Source organism: Artemia franciscana, chromosome 1, assembly GCF_032884065.1.
Source record: "Artemia franciscana chromosome 1, ASM3288406v1, whole genome shotgun sequence".
NCBI classification, from domain to species: domain Eukaryota; kingdom Metazoa; phylum Arthropoda; class Branchiopoda; order Anostraca; family Artemiidae; genus Artemia; species Artemia franciscana.
The window spans coordinates 42,254,112-42,268,383 of record NC_088863.1 but is presented as its reverse complement, the minus strand read 5'-3'; the positions used below and the strand labels follow the sequence as shown (position 1 = coordinate 42,268,383).

The 14,272-nt window shown below is 33.0% G+C and overlaps 1 protein-coding gene across 1 annotated transcript in view; it reads right to left on the bottom strand.

The window, feature by feature from the left end:
• Positions 1-13,981, bottom strand: part of LOC136029897 (ankyrin-3-like) — a 51,425-nt gene extending 37,444 nt beyond the window's left edge. The window contains exons 1-4 of the mRNA XM_065708390.1: positions 13,854-13,981; positions 11,922-12,148; positions 8,715-8,875; positions 1,625-2,000 (exon numbers count right to left, since the gene is read on the bottom strand). Of these exons, the coding sequence (XP_065564462.1) occupies positions 1,625-2,000; positions 8,715-8,875; positions 11,922-12,148; positions 13,854-13,938 (849 nt within the window). The 5' untranslated portion in view covers positions 13,939-13,981. The remainder of the gene's footprint in view (positions 1-1,624; positions 2,001-8,714; positions 8,876-11,921; positions 12,149-13,853) is intronic.
• Between the last annotated feature and the right edge of the window lie 291 nt (positions 13,982-14,272).

Here is a 14,272-nt window from a genome sequence, read left to right as displayed (position 1 = left end):
CTTTTTTATGCTATGATAAATAGTTCGAAACAAATATCACTTTCGGTAAAGCACAAATGACGCGTTGGCCTTAGAACGTACTTTTTAATTTTAGAACAATCTTTTTTAGAATATCCATATTTATCCTTTAAGTTGTTAATAATATAACATTCAAAATTACCACGTAAGATAGGTGCGCAATTGAGGAACTACTGAAATTGGTTAATTCAGTGATTGAACTTGCCATTTTCAAGGAGAACAATTCAATATTGCTAACCATACCTTTTTTTCAAGTGATTACCATTCAATTATACCCATTTTCGGCTCAATTACGGATATTCAATTAAAAGTGAAAAAGAACAAAAAAAATTTACACTATACATGCATTACTCAGTGCTCGTTTGAATAATTCTTCTGCATTGGAAAAAATGGAATCCAATGAGAGTTATTATCAAAAATTCCCTTTAAAATAATAAACTATATTTAAATGCATTATTTAAAAAAAATTATGGTTTTTATTTCCTGCAGAGTCGATTTTTGGTTAAATCTTACGTTTTATGTTATGATAAATAAAAACTCACTGTTCGAAATGGGTATCGCTTTCGTTAAAGCACAAATGACACACTAGCCTTTAGTGTTAGAAGGGGGCAGGGGTGTTTATCCTCGCTCTTCATTGTGAAAATCTCTGTCCATCTTAAGCTTGACTTGATTATTTTCTTAGGTTTCGTTAATACCCTGTCCTTGGCACTAGACTCTAGTTTGCAGTCTACTTAATCCATTATGGAAGAATAAATGTTCATATATGTTAGATTGAGTCCAGACTGCATCTTATTCTTTGTTGTAAAAAAGGTCAGAGTTAATAAGGAACTGATTCTTATATGACCTGTTTTACTGATTTTTATATGAACTTGTTATATGACCTGTTTTACTGATTTTCATATGACCTGTTTTACTGATTTTTATATGGCCTGTTATATGACCTGTTTTACTGATTTTTATTTGACCTGTTATATGACCTGTTTTACTGATTTTGATATGACCTGTTATGACCTGTTTTACTGATTTCATATGACTTGTTATATGACCTGTTTTACTGATTTTTATATGACCTATATTACAAGTTTTACTGATTTTTATATGACCAGTTATATGACAAGTTTTACTGACTTTTATGACCTGTTATATGACTTGTTTTACTGATTTTTATATGACCTGTTTAATGATTTTTATATGACGTGTTATATGACCTGTTTTACTAATTTTTACATGACCTGTTATGTGACAAGTTTTACTGATTTTTAGAACCTGTTGTATGACCTGTTTTACTGATTTTTATATGATATGTTTTACTGATTTTTATATGACCTGTTTTACTGATTTTTATAAGACCTGTTGTATGACAAGTTTTACTGATTCTTATATGACCTGTTATATGACCTGTTTTACCGATTTTTATGTGACCTGTTTTACTGATTTTTATATGACCTGTTATACGATCTGTTTTACTTCATTTTCCTTTATTCCTATTCTATTCTAAGCCACTTAATATTTATTTTCAACCCTATTCTTGCACTCTGAATTCTCGTAAGCTTTAAAAGTTCACTCAGCCTTTTAGTCAATATAAATGCATATTTGTATACATTACCTGATGAAGAGGGTAATACTCATCATAGCACTGGTTAATCTCCTCAGGTCTTTCATACACTAAATACTTGACACAGTTCCATGCTCCACGTTCACATGCTATGTGGAGCAAAGGTCGCTTTTGTTGCCAGGGAAGCCAATGAGCCTCTGACTGTTGCAGAAGGAGCTCTAAAGTGTCCACTTGATCCCCATCTACTGCATAAAATATAGAGCTTTGCAATTTGTCGCTAGTTCGCTCGGCTGCGAAGTCATCACACTGGATAAGGCATTTGAAGCGCATTTCGCAATTTTGAGTGTGAGGTCCGGGCCAACACATTTTCGTATCGGCATCAATCCTTGCATTATGTCTTAAAAGAAGCTCTACAATTTCATCATGACTGAAATATAAAGGACTAAACTGAAATAAAGGACTAAACTGAACTGAAAATAGCTCCCAAATAAAGGACTAAACTGAACTGAAAATGGCTCCTGAATAAGGACTAAACTGAATTGAAAATGGCTCCTGAATAAAGCTCCTTGACCCAATGGCAAAAGAGTTTCTAAAATTTTTGTATTAGTTCCTAAGACACTGCAGAGCTGACGCAGGGACCTTAGTAGACAAGAAGCGTCGTTAATCCGATACAATATAAGTGCTTGATTTAATAAAGTTTTCGGACCACAATTAAGCAGGGAAAAAGGTGGCTTTTTTATCAGGTTAACGATTTACATAATTACGAAAGCAAACCGACACAAAAAAAAAAGCAAAATACCAACACATTTTGGTATCGGCATCAATCCTTGCATTATGTCTTAAAAGAAGCTCTACAATTTCATCATGACTGAAATATAGAACAAAGTAATTAGGATATTGAAAATTCACTGTAATTTTTTCCAATCATGGCTTAGGCTTAAGAATTTACGCCAATGTAGTTATTTTCTCACGTTTTGTATTTAACTCCGGCTCGTGAACATAAGTAATTCTGGTATATCTATGATCAGTAATATAAGTTTATCAGACATACATTGCTTGTATCTCCATGCAGGGCTGTGGAGTCAGAGTCGTGGAGTCAGGTTGAAGTAATTTTTTTCTGAATGGAGCCCGAGTCGATATAACGTATAAAATCCAGTTAAATGAAGCTTTAAAACAGGGCTGTGGAGACAGAGTCGTGGAGTCGGATTTAAGTAGATTTCTGCTGAATGGAGTCGGAGTCCGATATAACTTATAAAATCTAGTTAAATGAAGCTTTAAAACAGGGCTGTGGAGTCAGATTTAAGTAAATTTCTGCTGAATGGAGTCGGGGTCCGATATGACTTATAAAATCTAATTAAATGAAGCTTTAAAACAGAGTTGTGGAGTCAGATTTAAGTAGATTTCTGCTGAATGGAGTCGGAGTTCGATATAACTTATAAAATCTAGTTAAATGAAGCTTTAAAACAGGGCTGTGGAGTCAGAGTCGTAGAGTCGGATTTTTAGTAGTTTTGCTGAGGGAGTCAGAGTTGAAGTCGGTATACTGAAAATGTCTGGAGTCGAAGTTACAGTCGGTTATAACTTATAACCAATTTTATAGCCGTACCTCCATGGGCGCGTACTCCATACTACTTACTAAATAATAAATGAGCGTTACACGATCCATATGAAAAGTTTAGTGGTTAAAAGCCTATCTGAGTATCAAAAAACTAGCCAATCGTGGTAACGTCTGATTTTTTTCAGTTAAATTTTCGATTTTTTTTTTCTTTGTTTCTCTTCGGTCTGTTTTTGTTTGTATGATGGGAAATAAAATACATAGATGCTCACACTTAAGTATCGGAAATTCCAAAAAGAAGTTTCAATTTTTCCACAATTCAATGCTTTTATCCATGGTTTCAAAATGTTAGCTAAAGAGAGGGGGTATTAGTTGTTCTCTGTCAATGAAGTATTTTGGTATTTATATTGATTTATATTCTTAAAAAAATCTTAAAAATCCTTCAGAGGTTATAATGTAAGTTTCCTCAGAAACTTGGAATTCTCCGAAACTTTAAATGTTAGGTACCATATTAAATTTTGAGTAGAGCCCGACTGATATTGTCGGGACGATATTAGGGTCAATGTCATTATTGGATATCTTGAAAAATACCAGTTATCGGTCGATATGTTTGTTTGTTTTTTTTTCCACCAGATTGGCAACAGATTTGTTCAGGTAATTCTTTCTTGCCCAGTCCTTGCGGGCGGACCCACCAACTAAATCTGACCATGGCGGAGAGAGCAGCACATGTGAATCAGAGGAGGTAAAAGTATATTTGTTGTCAAAACTTGTCAATAAAAACCCGGTGCAGCAATGTTCTAAATGCATTGTGACTTCAAGAACATACGTTATTTACCAAAACAACTAAAAAGAATACAATAAGCCATACATTTCTATTTAATGAATGTTCACTTGCGTGGGTGAACGATCCGAGGTTCAATCGGTTAAAACCAAGATATCCTATCAGGAGCGCAGCTAAGGGGGAAAGGGTGTGATTTAAGGTGGGGAGAGGGGAGCTCCAAGGTGTCGCCGCCATGTGTCAACACCTTGGAAAATTTAGCTTGTGTGTCCGCATTTGTCGCCACACTGAGCAATTTTGTCGACACATTCTTTAAATCCCTCATCCAAACTTAAAACTCTAGCTGCACCCTTGTATCTAGTGGGCCTAGCATGGATTCGTTAGCAAGAGACAATATCATATGAATGTAAAGTAAGTTTTCAAATTAATATGTGAATGATTAAAATTTAAAGTCCTGCAATTGAAATTTGGGTTTTGAACAATCAATTTCAATAAACATCTTGCGTTTCTTTCAATCAGATTTTTACGTATTTGTGTTTATGTAACTAAACCGGCTTCTTTGATTAATTTTTGTTTCTTATTTGTCCCTTCCGCAACACACCATTCCATCTGTGAGATCAGAATCTGCTGATAGGAAAGGTAAAGAAAATGAAATAATTATTGTAAATGGCCTAATTTTTGAAATCCATAGTGAAGTATTGAGGCTATTCCTTGGTGTGTAACAGACCAGGGAGAAACATGTGAATATAAAATGGACAGAGAACGGGGGGGGGTAAACTTTAGGTACTTTTTGTTTTCCCGAGGGGAATTTATCGGCAAATTATATCAGTAAAGTATCGGTACGCTACCGATATATCGGTATCAGTATTGAACTCCAAAAATCCATATCGGTCGGGCCCTAATTTTGGAATTGCTGTGTTTTTCGCTTATTATTCTTACAAGTTACATTCCTCAAGCATCGCTACAGTCAACTAATTGGAAAGATTTAAAATGCTGCTACTCATGTGCTCAATGATAAAAGTTTGAGTGAACCAGTGTGAGACTTTTCATAGACAATTAAAGTAATAATTAATTCTTTTTCGTTTCGTTATATTGTATCTATATTATGGAATTCCCTAGAAAGTGATCTAGAAAAGTTTAAGCAAGATAATCTTAAAAACGAATTTCATAAATCATACTAATTTATAGGATAATGGGTATCTCAATTATGATTTTTATTTTTACTGTCATTGTTATATTTTCAGTATCCTAGAGGAGATATGAATATGAAGTTGTTTACGTTTATCTTGTTATTGGTATATATCCGCTCTCTATGGGATTTTTTTTCGTTCAAACTTTACTAAAGGTTTTGCTAATTTAGTTGATATTTTTCTAATTTTGTTAATTTTGTCAAATCTACAGTAATACCACCAGAACATTTTCTATTTTGAATCTTAGGGAAAATTGAGCAGTTAAATTACATTTCTACTTTTTTCCCATTTGTTTCAAATAAATAAACATGACATCATTGAAAAATACGCACTCATTTTCCAACATGTATATTCTTTTTTATAGATGGCACTGGTTACAATACTTCAGTCTACAAGAAATTAATAGCTTTTAATAATTTTACTATTTTAGAAAAAAAAAATACACTGAACGTTGTTGGTAGATGCCTTTCAACAGCCATTTTCGTTTATGGACTTTATGGGCTAAGTAAGTATTAATAAGTCTTACTGGTGTACTAACAAAGCTCCTCTTTCTGCCTGTTTGAAAGCCTAGACGCTTTGGGGTAACTCACCCACCAATTCAAGACATAACTCTTTCTTGGAGGAAAACTTGAGAAGAGTGAAACGAAATATATTTCAAAATCGGTCGACAACTTCGTTTAGAAAAAATTTGATAAATATCTATATCAATGATTATTTCAATTAACTAACAGATTTAGGGGGGACTCTGTTTATAAGACATGGCAAAGAAAATAAAGCTTATACTGAAATACAGTCAACCTCTGTTTTTCTTTTCTTCTTTAGTAGAAAAATATTTTTCTTTAAAAATATTATTTTCTTTCAAATATTTCAGCAGCTAAAATTCTGACGCACAAATAAGTCTTTTAAAGAAAATTTACCAAACCTATAATAAAATATAGTTAAGAGCTTGCTCTGCACTATATATGATAAGATAATTTAGACAAAATCCATGACATAAAAAGAAATACATCAATCCCCCGAAAAGGTTCGCAACGCTTAAAAAGGGGAGGAGGGGTTCCCCTCCTCCCCTTTTTAAGTAAACACGAAAATAAATAAACACGAAAATAAGTAAACACAAAAATTTAATAAACACGAAAAAATAGATAAAGAAAGAAAAAGCAAACCCAACTCGAGCAAAACACAATCAAGGTAATATATGTTTTAAAAAAAAATAATGATTGGAGTGCTTGAACTAAAACCAACAAACCAACGTTTATTGAACTGTGGGTTGAATGTATTATTGTAAGACCTTGCCTGAAGGATGATAAAATCCTTCGGACATAGAATATGGGCCATTCAGTAGAAGGTTTTCTTCTCATGTGGACTGCTAACTAAATTCTTGACCTTATGGCAATGTATACATTTACAGCCATCAGTCTTAACAGTCACTTCACCCCAGGTGTGAAATTTCCATTTTAGTTGTAATATACCATATGAAATCAACCTGACAGTTGAATTTGATCAAACTGTCCTTGTTTTACCTCTTAAAAAATACCCAAAGAGCCTAGTTAATTTAATGAATTTCCAAAATTCTGCACTATTTTATGATTAAATTCAAATAAATGGCTCGAACATGCTAATAAATATCACCCCCGCACATAAAACCAGCATTACCAGTTCTATTACATCGTATAAAATTGAGCTGACAACAATAATTGATCAAACTGTACATGTTTTAAATCTTGGAAAATGGCTACTAATCCATTTTTAAGTTATTTTGGTATACTTTTTAAATTCAGCACATTTCTTATCGATAAATTCAGTTTCATCGGCAACTCTGACAGGTTAATAAATACAACTCCTGTTAGGCAACTGAAATTCATCAAGCCGTCCTTGTGTTACCTCTTAAAAAATGGCTACTGAACCTGGATATTTTGGTGTACAACTGAAATCTTACAACTAAAATTGACCAAAACTATGATTTCAGGAGGGGGTGCTGATCGGTTGTTGTGTATAAAGAGGTCAAATTACGTTGTTGTTTCCAGATGAGTCAAAAGCTATACAGGGGGGACTTTTCCTATATGCGGCGATAGCTCAGGGTGACATTTATTTTTCAGTCAAATACAAATGCGAAGTGTATAATACAAAAATAAGTACGATATCATTAAAGAGATGTCTAGTTTTTAGAATTTCTTGGAGACTGTATTCTGACACATTAAATACCAAATAACCAAAAAATAATGGCCTCTGACAGAATAGCGTTTGAGTTAAAATTTTAAAAAAGAAACATTATATTATAGCCTCCATTTAATATTTATTATTGATGTATACAAAATGATTATAGTATAATCATAATATATAATTAATATAAGATAATTTCATAAACTATAATTAATTATAATAATAATGACTAGTACTGCAATAATTACATAAATATCCCTGATTCTATTAGGCTAAAAGGTAAAGAAATAAGGTAAACAATACGGTATTGGACTTACAGTCCCTATCGGCGATGCTGATCTCCGTTTCTTGTCCCTTCACCCAGGAAGTGCAATGGGGGTTGGGGGCCAACCATCCTGGGTACTTGTATATTATTCAGAACACACTCAATAAGTGAAGTTAAGTTCTTCCGTGAAACAAACTACGATGAAGGTACATTTTCATTAAATATTTTATATATAGAGGTGGTTAGGTTAGGTAAAGTTAGGTATTTGATATAATGCACCCCACCTTAATGTGCAAATATATAATGATGATGATATATTAATGATGGAAATATAATACTTTATTAGGAAAATTGTAAAATTACAACTTAGAATTATGTACCAGAACGCAGAAATGTCGTTAAGAATCGCGTTGTTGCGATAAGATTCTTCCTGCATTATTTTTCCTTTTTGTAAACAAGGATTCATCTATTTCCACTGTATAATCGATTCCTCCGATTTTCCCACAGTTTTTCTGTAGCATAAAAAACATACACACTTCACGGAGGTAGTTATTCCAATTGCTAACTGTCTTCTTAGAAATGCCTAGCTCTCGTCCACACCAGGCCACATTTGTCAATTCACAAACCCAGCAATAAATGAAACGAACTGCAGTAATAAATGGTATTCTACTGTCAGTAAACATCGTATTTACGCGCAAATTGACTTTTTTCAAACATGGCCTATTGTTACACTTCCAAAAATGCTCCTTCTCGTAAGAGTATAAAGTCATGTTGTGTCCATTGATACACTGTTTTGTTGTGGGCAACAACCCCTTATCCTGCAAAATGTAATTGCCTCTTTTTCAGTCTTTGGCAAATCCCAAATCTTCATTTCAAAATCCATGCTCAGACACTATTTTCTATCACTAAGCGTAGGAAACTAAATTGAGTTCTGTCTTTGTGGGTATGAAAAAGATTTTCGCATCGTAGTTTGTTTCACGAAAGAACCTAACTTCACTTATTGAGTGTGTTCTGAATAATACACAAGTACCCCATCCTGCGCTTTCGCAAACCCATCCTGTTTACCTTCCCCGGATTTCTCCAGGTACCCATTTAGACCTGGGTCGACCCTGGCTGAGCTTACAGAGTCACTACCATTAGGCTACTTAAATATTATGACCTTAACGTTATATTAACATTTAAAAAAAGAAGTTTACCCCTTCAAACACGCGATATGTAATGGTAATGAGCAGGAACCTCTATTAACATCTGGTTTTCTAGCAAGGATCCATTTTACTAGGTCCACATGATTGATACCCACTGCTTTTTGGAGCAAGTTGTATCCTTCTTCATCGGTTATAAGAAGCACATTTTCATTCTACAAAGAAAGATGCAAATACACTTTAACGTAAGAATTTACTGAAAGAAACTCTTAAGGAAGGTAAAGTTGGGCGAATATCGCAGCTGCTATTTATGTACAATACAGCTTTAAACTAAGAAAATAAGTCCAAAACAACAAGTTTCAGAACAATTAGATATGAAGGTGATCAGAAAAGTATTGCATATTTTACTTGATTTTACTAATCAAATTTAATTCACTTATCTTAATTGACTAATTTACTATTAACTCAATTTACTAATAGTAATAGTAAATTAATAGTAAAAATAAAAGTAAAAAGTAAAAGTAATAGAAAAAGTAAACTAATAGTAAATTAATAGTAACTTAATTTACTAATCAAATTACTAATTACCAACTTAAACTTAATTGGAAAATCATTTAACAGCTACCACTTCGATAAAAGCTTCAATAAGAACTAAATATGGCATAGGTATGAAGAATAGACAAAAAAAAGTTCAAAAATGTAAATTTAAATTAATCACCTTTTACATTGAATGAGAAAATTATCACACAGCTAGCCTTCCAATATAGTAACTTAAAAAGTAAACTTAAAATAAAAAAAGTAAACAAACCTCATAGCTAATGTTTTAATACTTCACAAAAATACTGTTTAATAGTATAATCAATTTTGTATGGCTAAAAGATTTGATTAGTAATCTTTTTTTGAACTTCATATTCCCCCCACATTGGATTATATAATTATATTGTATTTATTCAATTTGATATTTATTATATTTATTATTGTTATTTATTATTTATTTATTATTTATTATTATATTTATTATTTATCATTTATATATATTTATTATATTATATATTTATTACGTGATATTTATTCAATCACTCACTTTCCACTATACAGCTTTGTCAAATAATCATGACAGGTACACAAAAATGTTCCAGTTTACGAAACAACACAAAATGGGAAGAATATAAGGCTGTAATTAAGGGGGGGGCAATTACAAGGTTTGACCCCTTTCCCTCTCCAGGCAAAAAATTTCAAACTCGTAAAAAAGTAACAAAATACATATACGTAGAAAAATACGTAAAAAAGTAACAAAAAACAAATTTTGATGCGCTTTGTAAGAATTTTTGGTACCTCAGCTCCAACCAAAAATACCCCCGCACAAGTGGCGTATTTCTAGGGGGTCCAGGGGGAACACCTCCTCGAAATTTCCAGTTAATTTTTTCTAAGAGTTTAATGTCTTGCTATCAGCAGTCCCGTGGATTTTTTATTGTATACTCTGATGCACAGCAACAAAATTTCTCCCCTTTACAGATCTTTTATATTGGCTGATGAGATGAGTGATATAACTTCAAAAGAACAGCCTGTTCTTGTCGTCTGTTTCTATGAGGATCATCAAGAACAATTTTTGTGTTTCGACACTGTGAATGATTTGACTTGCGTGGGTCTTGCAAAGCGGATAATAAGACTATACTTGGAGCTAGGATTAGACATGAACCACTTAGTTGGGCTTGGCTTTGATGGAGGTAGTAGCATGTCCAGTTTTTAAAATAGCAGTCCAGACAGCTGAAAGTATTGGGACATCTGCCTAAACACCAAGACACCAACGTCGGTGATTCTCCTCATCAGACACTCCTCTTTCTTTCAAAGACCTAGTCTTTTTTCCATATGTCGAGCAGTTGTTTGAAGAACTCGACATGAGATTTTTTAACCACTGAACTACAGCATTTCAAATACAAAAAAAAATCCAGCTGATATTGTGAGGAAGCTGCGAAAATATAAGCATTTCTGTTCCTCTGAGACTAGCCTCCTTACCGAGAAACTGTTGGGCAAGCCAAATAAAGGTCTATAGGCAAGTCTTTGTCATCCCAATAAAGTTTCTGAAAATTTTGGTGATTGCGAATTTTTTTTTCCAACTGTGCATTCACTCTTAATTAATCCCTATTACCACATGTCCAAAGCGTTCATTACCACGCTAAAGCAGCAAAAAATATAAATATATAACATAATATATAACATATATGATATAATAAATAAAACCCCAAAAAGTAAAAGACAAACAGGTCACAAAAAACAGATTTAATTGTAAAAACCTTGAGGCATCAGAGGGGGGGATAAAGGCTATAAAGGCTAACTAGATGAGAAATTCTTTTTTAAATGACATATGCAATGAAATGATAGGATCTTCATGATGAAGGCTTTGTATTATTAACCTCTGTAACATGTCTTCAGGATTTTATTGCAATGAAGCTTTATTTTTCTTTGTTTTACTTGTTAATGCTCATAAAACAACGTAAAGCGGGGTCAAAACTATGAATAAAAAAAATCGGCTCTTACTTTCGATCTGACTTAGACGTTATTTTGCTATATAGTATAAAATATGTAATATAAAAAATGTAACTCCGAAATCAGACAGGAATAGGACACTTGTCTATCAATTGCAATGTCAAGGGGAATACTGGCGATGTTTGAATCGACTTCGGGAGGAAAGCAAGACAGATTTAAATATAAGAAATACTTACAGTGCTTATGTTGTTTTGTATCTCTTTCAAGGATTAGCAAGATTAGAGCTCCTCACTTTGGTTAGTAATAAATAAGCTCTAAAAGGGTACTATAACAGTAATTTACTTGGTTGCTGGTAAATTTCTAGACTTACAGTAGCTTTTAACTGCCCCCCCCCCCAGAACAGAAATCCTAAATACTTCACTGCCCAACCCTCTAAGCAAGAATCCTGGAAACGGCCTTAGAACAATATTTTTATTAAAATTCTTCATTTTAATAAAGCAAATACAAAATATTATTTACCTCCTGGTCCCTCGTTTTGAAACAGCAGTTTCTCAAAACTATTGAGATTATGTCCCACTTAAATTATTAATAATTAGTAATAATTTATGTTGTTACCCGCTTGTTTTGACAATTTAAGCGGAGTAAAAAATTGTTAAAAATTCGAATTTGTTTCCATTAACATCAATTCTAAAATTTCAAAAAAAGGAATAAATTGAAAATACATCCTAAAACAGAAAATAAAACGATTTTAAATATAGTACTGAAAATTGTAACCTTTGGAATTTGAGAAAGAAGTGGTTCCAGCTTTACAATTGGTGTTCGATTATCAACTTTGAGGGCTTGAAATATCGCCAACACTATTTGATTTGTCGCTTCTGATATAATTTTGCAGCTTCCGCTTGATAGTAAGTTCCCGCCGGCAGGAAAAAGACTTCCCAATGCTCCGCCCATTGCCCGGCGAGCCTGACGGACGCAGCGACAAACAGACCTCACTTTCGAACCTACAAAGAAATATCGAAGTTATTTCCCTAAGCTCAATACGTTTTGAAGCTTTTTCAATAAAAATTCTGATTGAATTCTAGAAAATAAAATTACAAAATCTTGGAACACCATCATTAAACAATGCGATTTTCTTTTACGACAATCACTCACAAAAAAAAACAACAGATTCTGAGCAGATTTTCTCCATGACCCCACCAAAAAGACGTCTATACAACTAGACTTTTTTAAAGACACCGTGATGTCCTGATTACATTCAATATTTTTACAACTGTTCAGATGATTGTTAGGTTAGTCAAAAGTGTTATATCCACGTTTCTATAAACTCCATGTGACTTCTTCGGTAGAAAAGCTTAAGAAAACAAAAACTGGACCACTGAATTTAAAATCTTACCAGAACCGTCTCAACACCCAAAAATCTGACTTAATCAGCCTCAACACGTACAAACGTTGAAAAAGAAAAGTTAAGCAGGATATCTGAAAGAAACTTCCAAGGTATACCGCTAAAAAGCTATATCGCAGACTGGGCTGGGTTTTGGCTATGATGAGCTGGACAAAGAAACTGCAGATCGCCTAAACACTCACCTGGCAGCGATTGTTCAGTCGCTTCCACCATTAAACTCGGTGGTTTTTCCGCACCCATCGCCAGATCTTATGGATTTTCTAATCATCACAGAGTCCCAAGTTCGCCTCAAACTGATGAAATTGAAGAGGACGAGCATTACACCATTCGATATTCCTGTTGACCCCATTAAGGCTTTTCCTATATTTTTGAGCGCTCTATTAACTTTAATGTTGAACAAAATAACAATTTCAGATCAGTATCCTCAAAATTGGAAAAAGGAATTCATAACCCCTATCCCCAAAAAAAGGAGCCCCCTGTGATTATACTGGTGTGGAGTCTATTACGATGACATCGATTTTTAGCAAGATCTATAAAAGTTTTAATAAGTATTAATACTTCTGCTCTTACAATTTCAATAAATAAAAAAGTGTAAGTGTATCCAGGTTGTCAAAGAGCATAGATAGAATATTTCAGAATGATATTAAGTTTTATTGTTCAGGCAGTTTCGGAAGCAATAAAATTAAATTAAAAAATACTGTTCGTGTCAGGATTAAAAATTGTTGAAAAAGTTTCTTCAACATACAAATAGCAACCAATACTATGGATTCTTATAGAAAAAAACTGAAAAAATATAAAATATTTCTTTTTCCATGAGAAAGACTATCTCAATAAAATACAAAAATTAATTTTAAAACTTTTTCCAAAAACAAGTTTTTCAAAAAAAAGTGGAGAGCTCCATTAAGTCAAGAATGAGCAAAAATAAAGTCAAATAAATTTCCAAGCCTAATATTACCACAAATCACTATCAATAAATAAACGGAACTCAAGACGAACAAAAATTACAATAAATAGCCGAGTCAAACTAAAAAACAAGCAAAAATTAAGATGAGTAGGTCTGATAACCCCCATGCCTTCTCAAGATCAGAACATAATTTACGCTTTGCTGAAAACAAAATACGTTTGAAATATTTTCACTTTTCTTACTTTTACAAATAAAAATTATCAAAACTTTAAATAATAAATATCAGTATATGTCAATTAAATTGACAATCCCCGGTAGTTTGTTTTGTCTTTTTTTCCAGTAAAGTGCAAAAAGAGGCTAAAAGGACAAAACGGGTTTAAGTTCAAAACTACTATAATACCTCCTAAATAAACAAGGGAAATTCCATCCCCTATATGAATCCTCAAGGGTTTATTACACCGACAAGGAGTGGCAACGTTCCCCATTGTTTGAACAGTTACAATCTAAAGAGTTTCAATGCAACATCATTGTCCAACTGATCATTTTTCTAGTTTTTGTTACACAGAAGTGAATCACCAAAGGGAAATAACGTAATTAAGTTAAAAACTTTACTAAGGTTTCAAGGAAGACTATGAGATCATTAACACTATATTCCTTTTCATGTAATGAGATTAATTTATGATTAGACAAAACAGCAAAACGCAGTTGACCTTAAAACAGTTGGTAAAACTGAGGAAACTAGAGAAAATGTCACTTTTAGAAATTACATAGCCAAAAAAATTGATTGTGAGTAATATTTCACCCTTAAGGAGAAGAGCA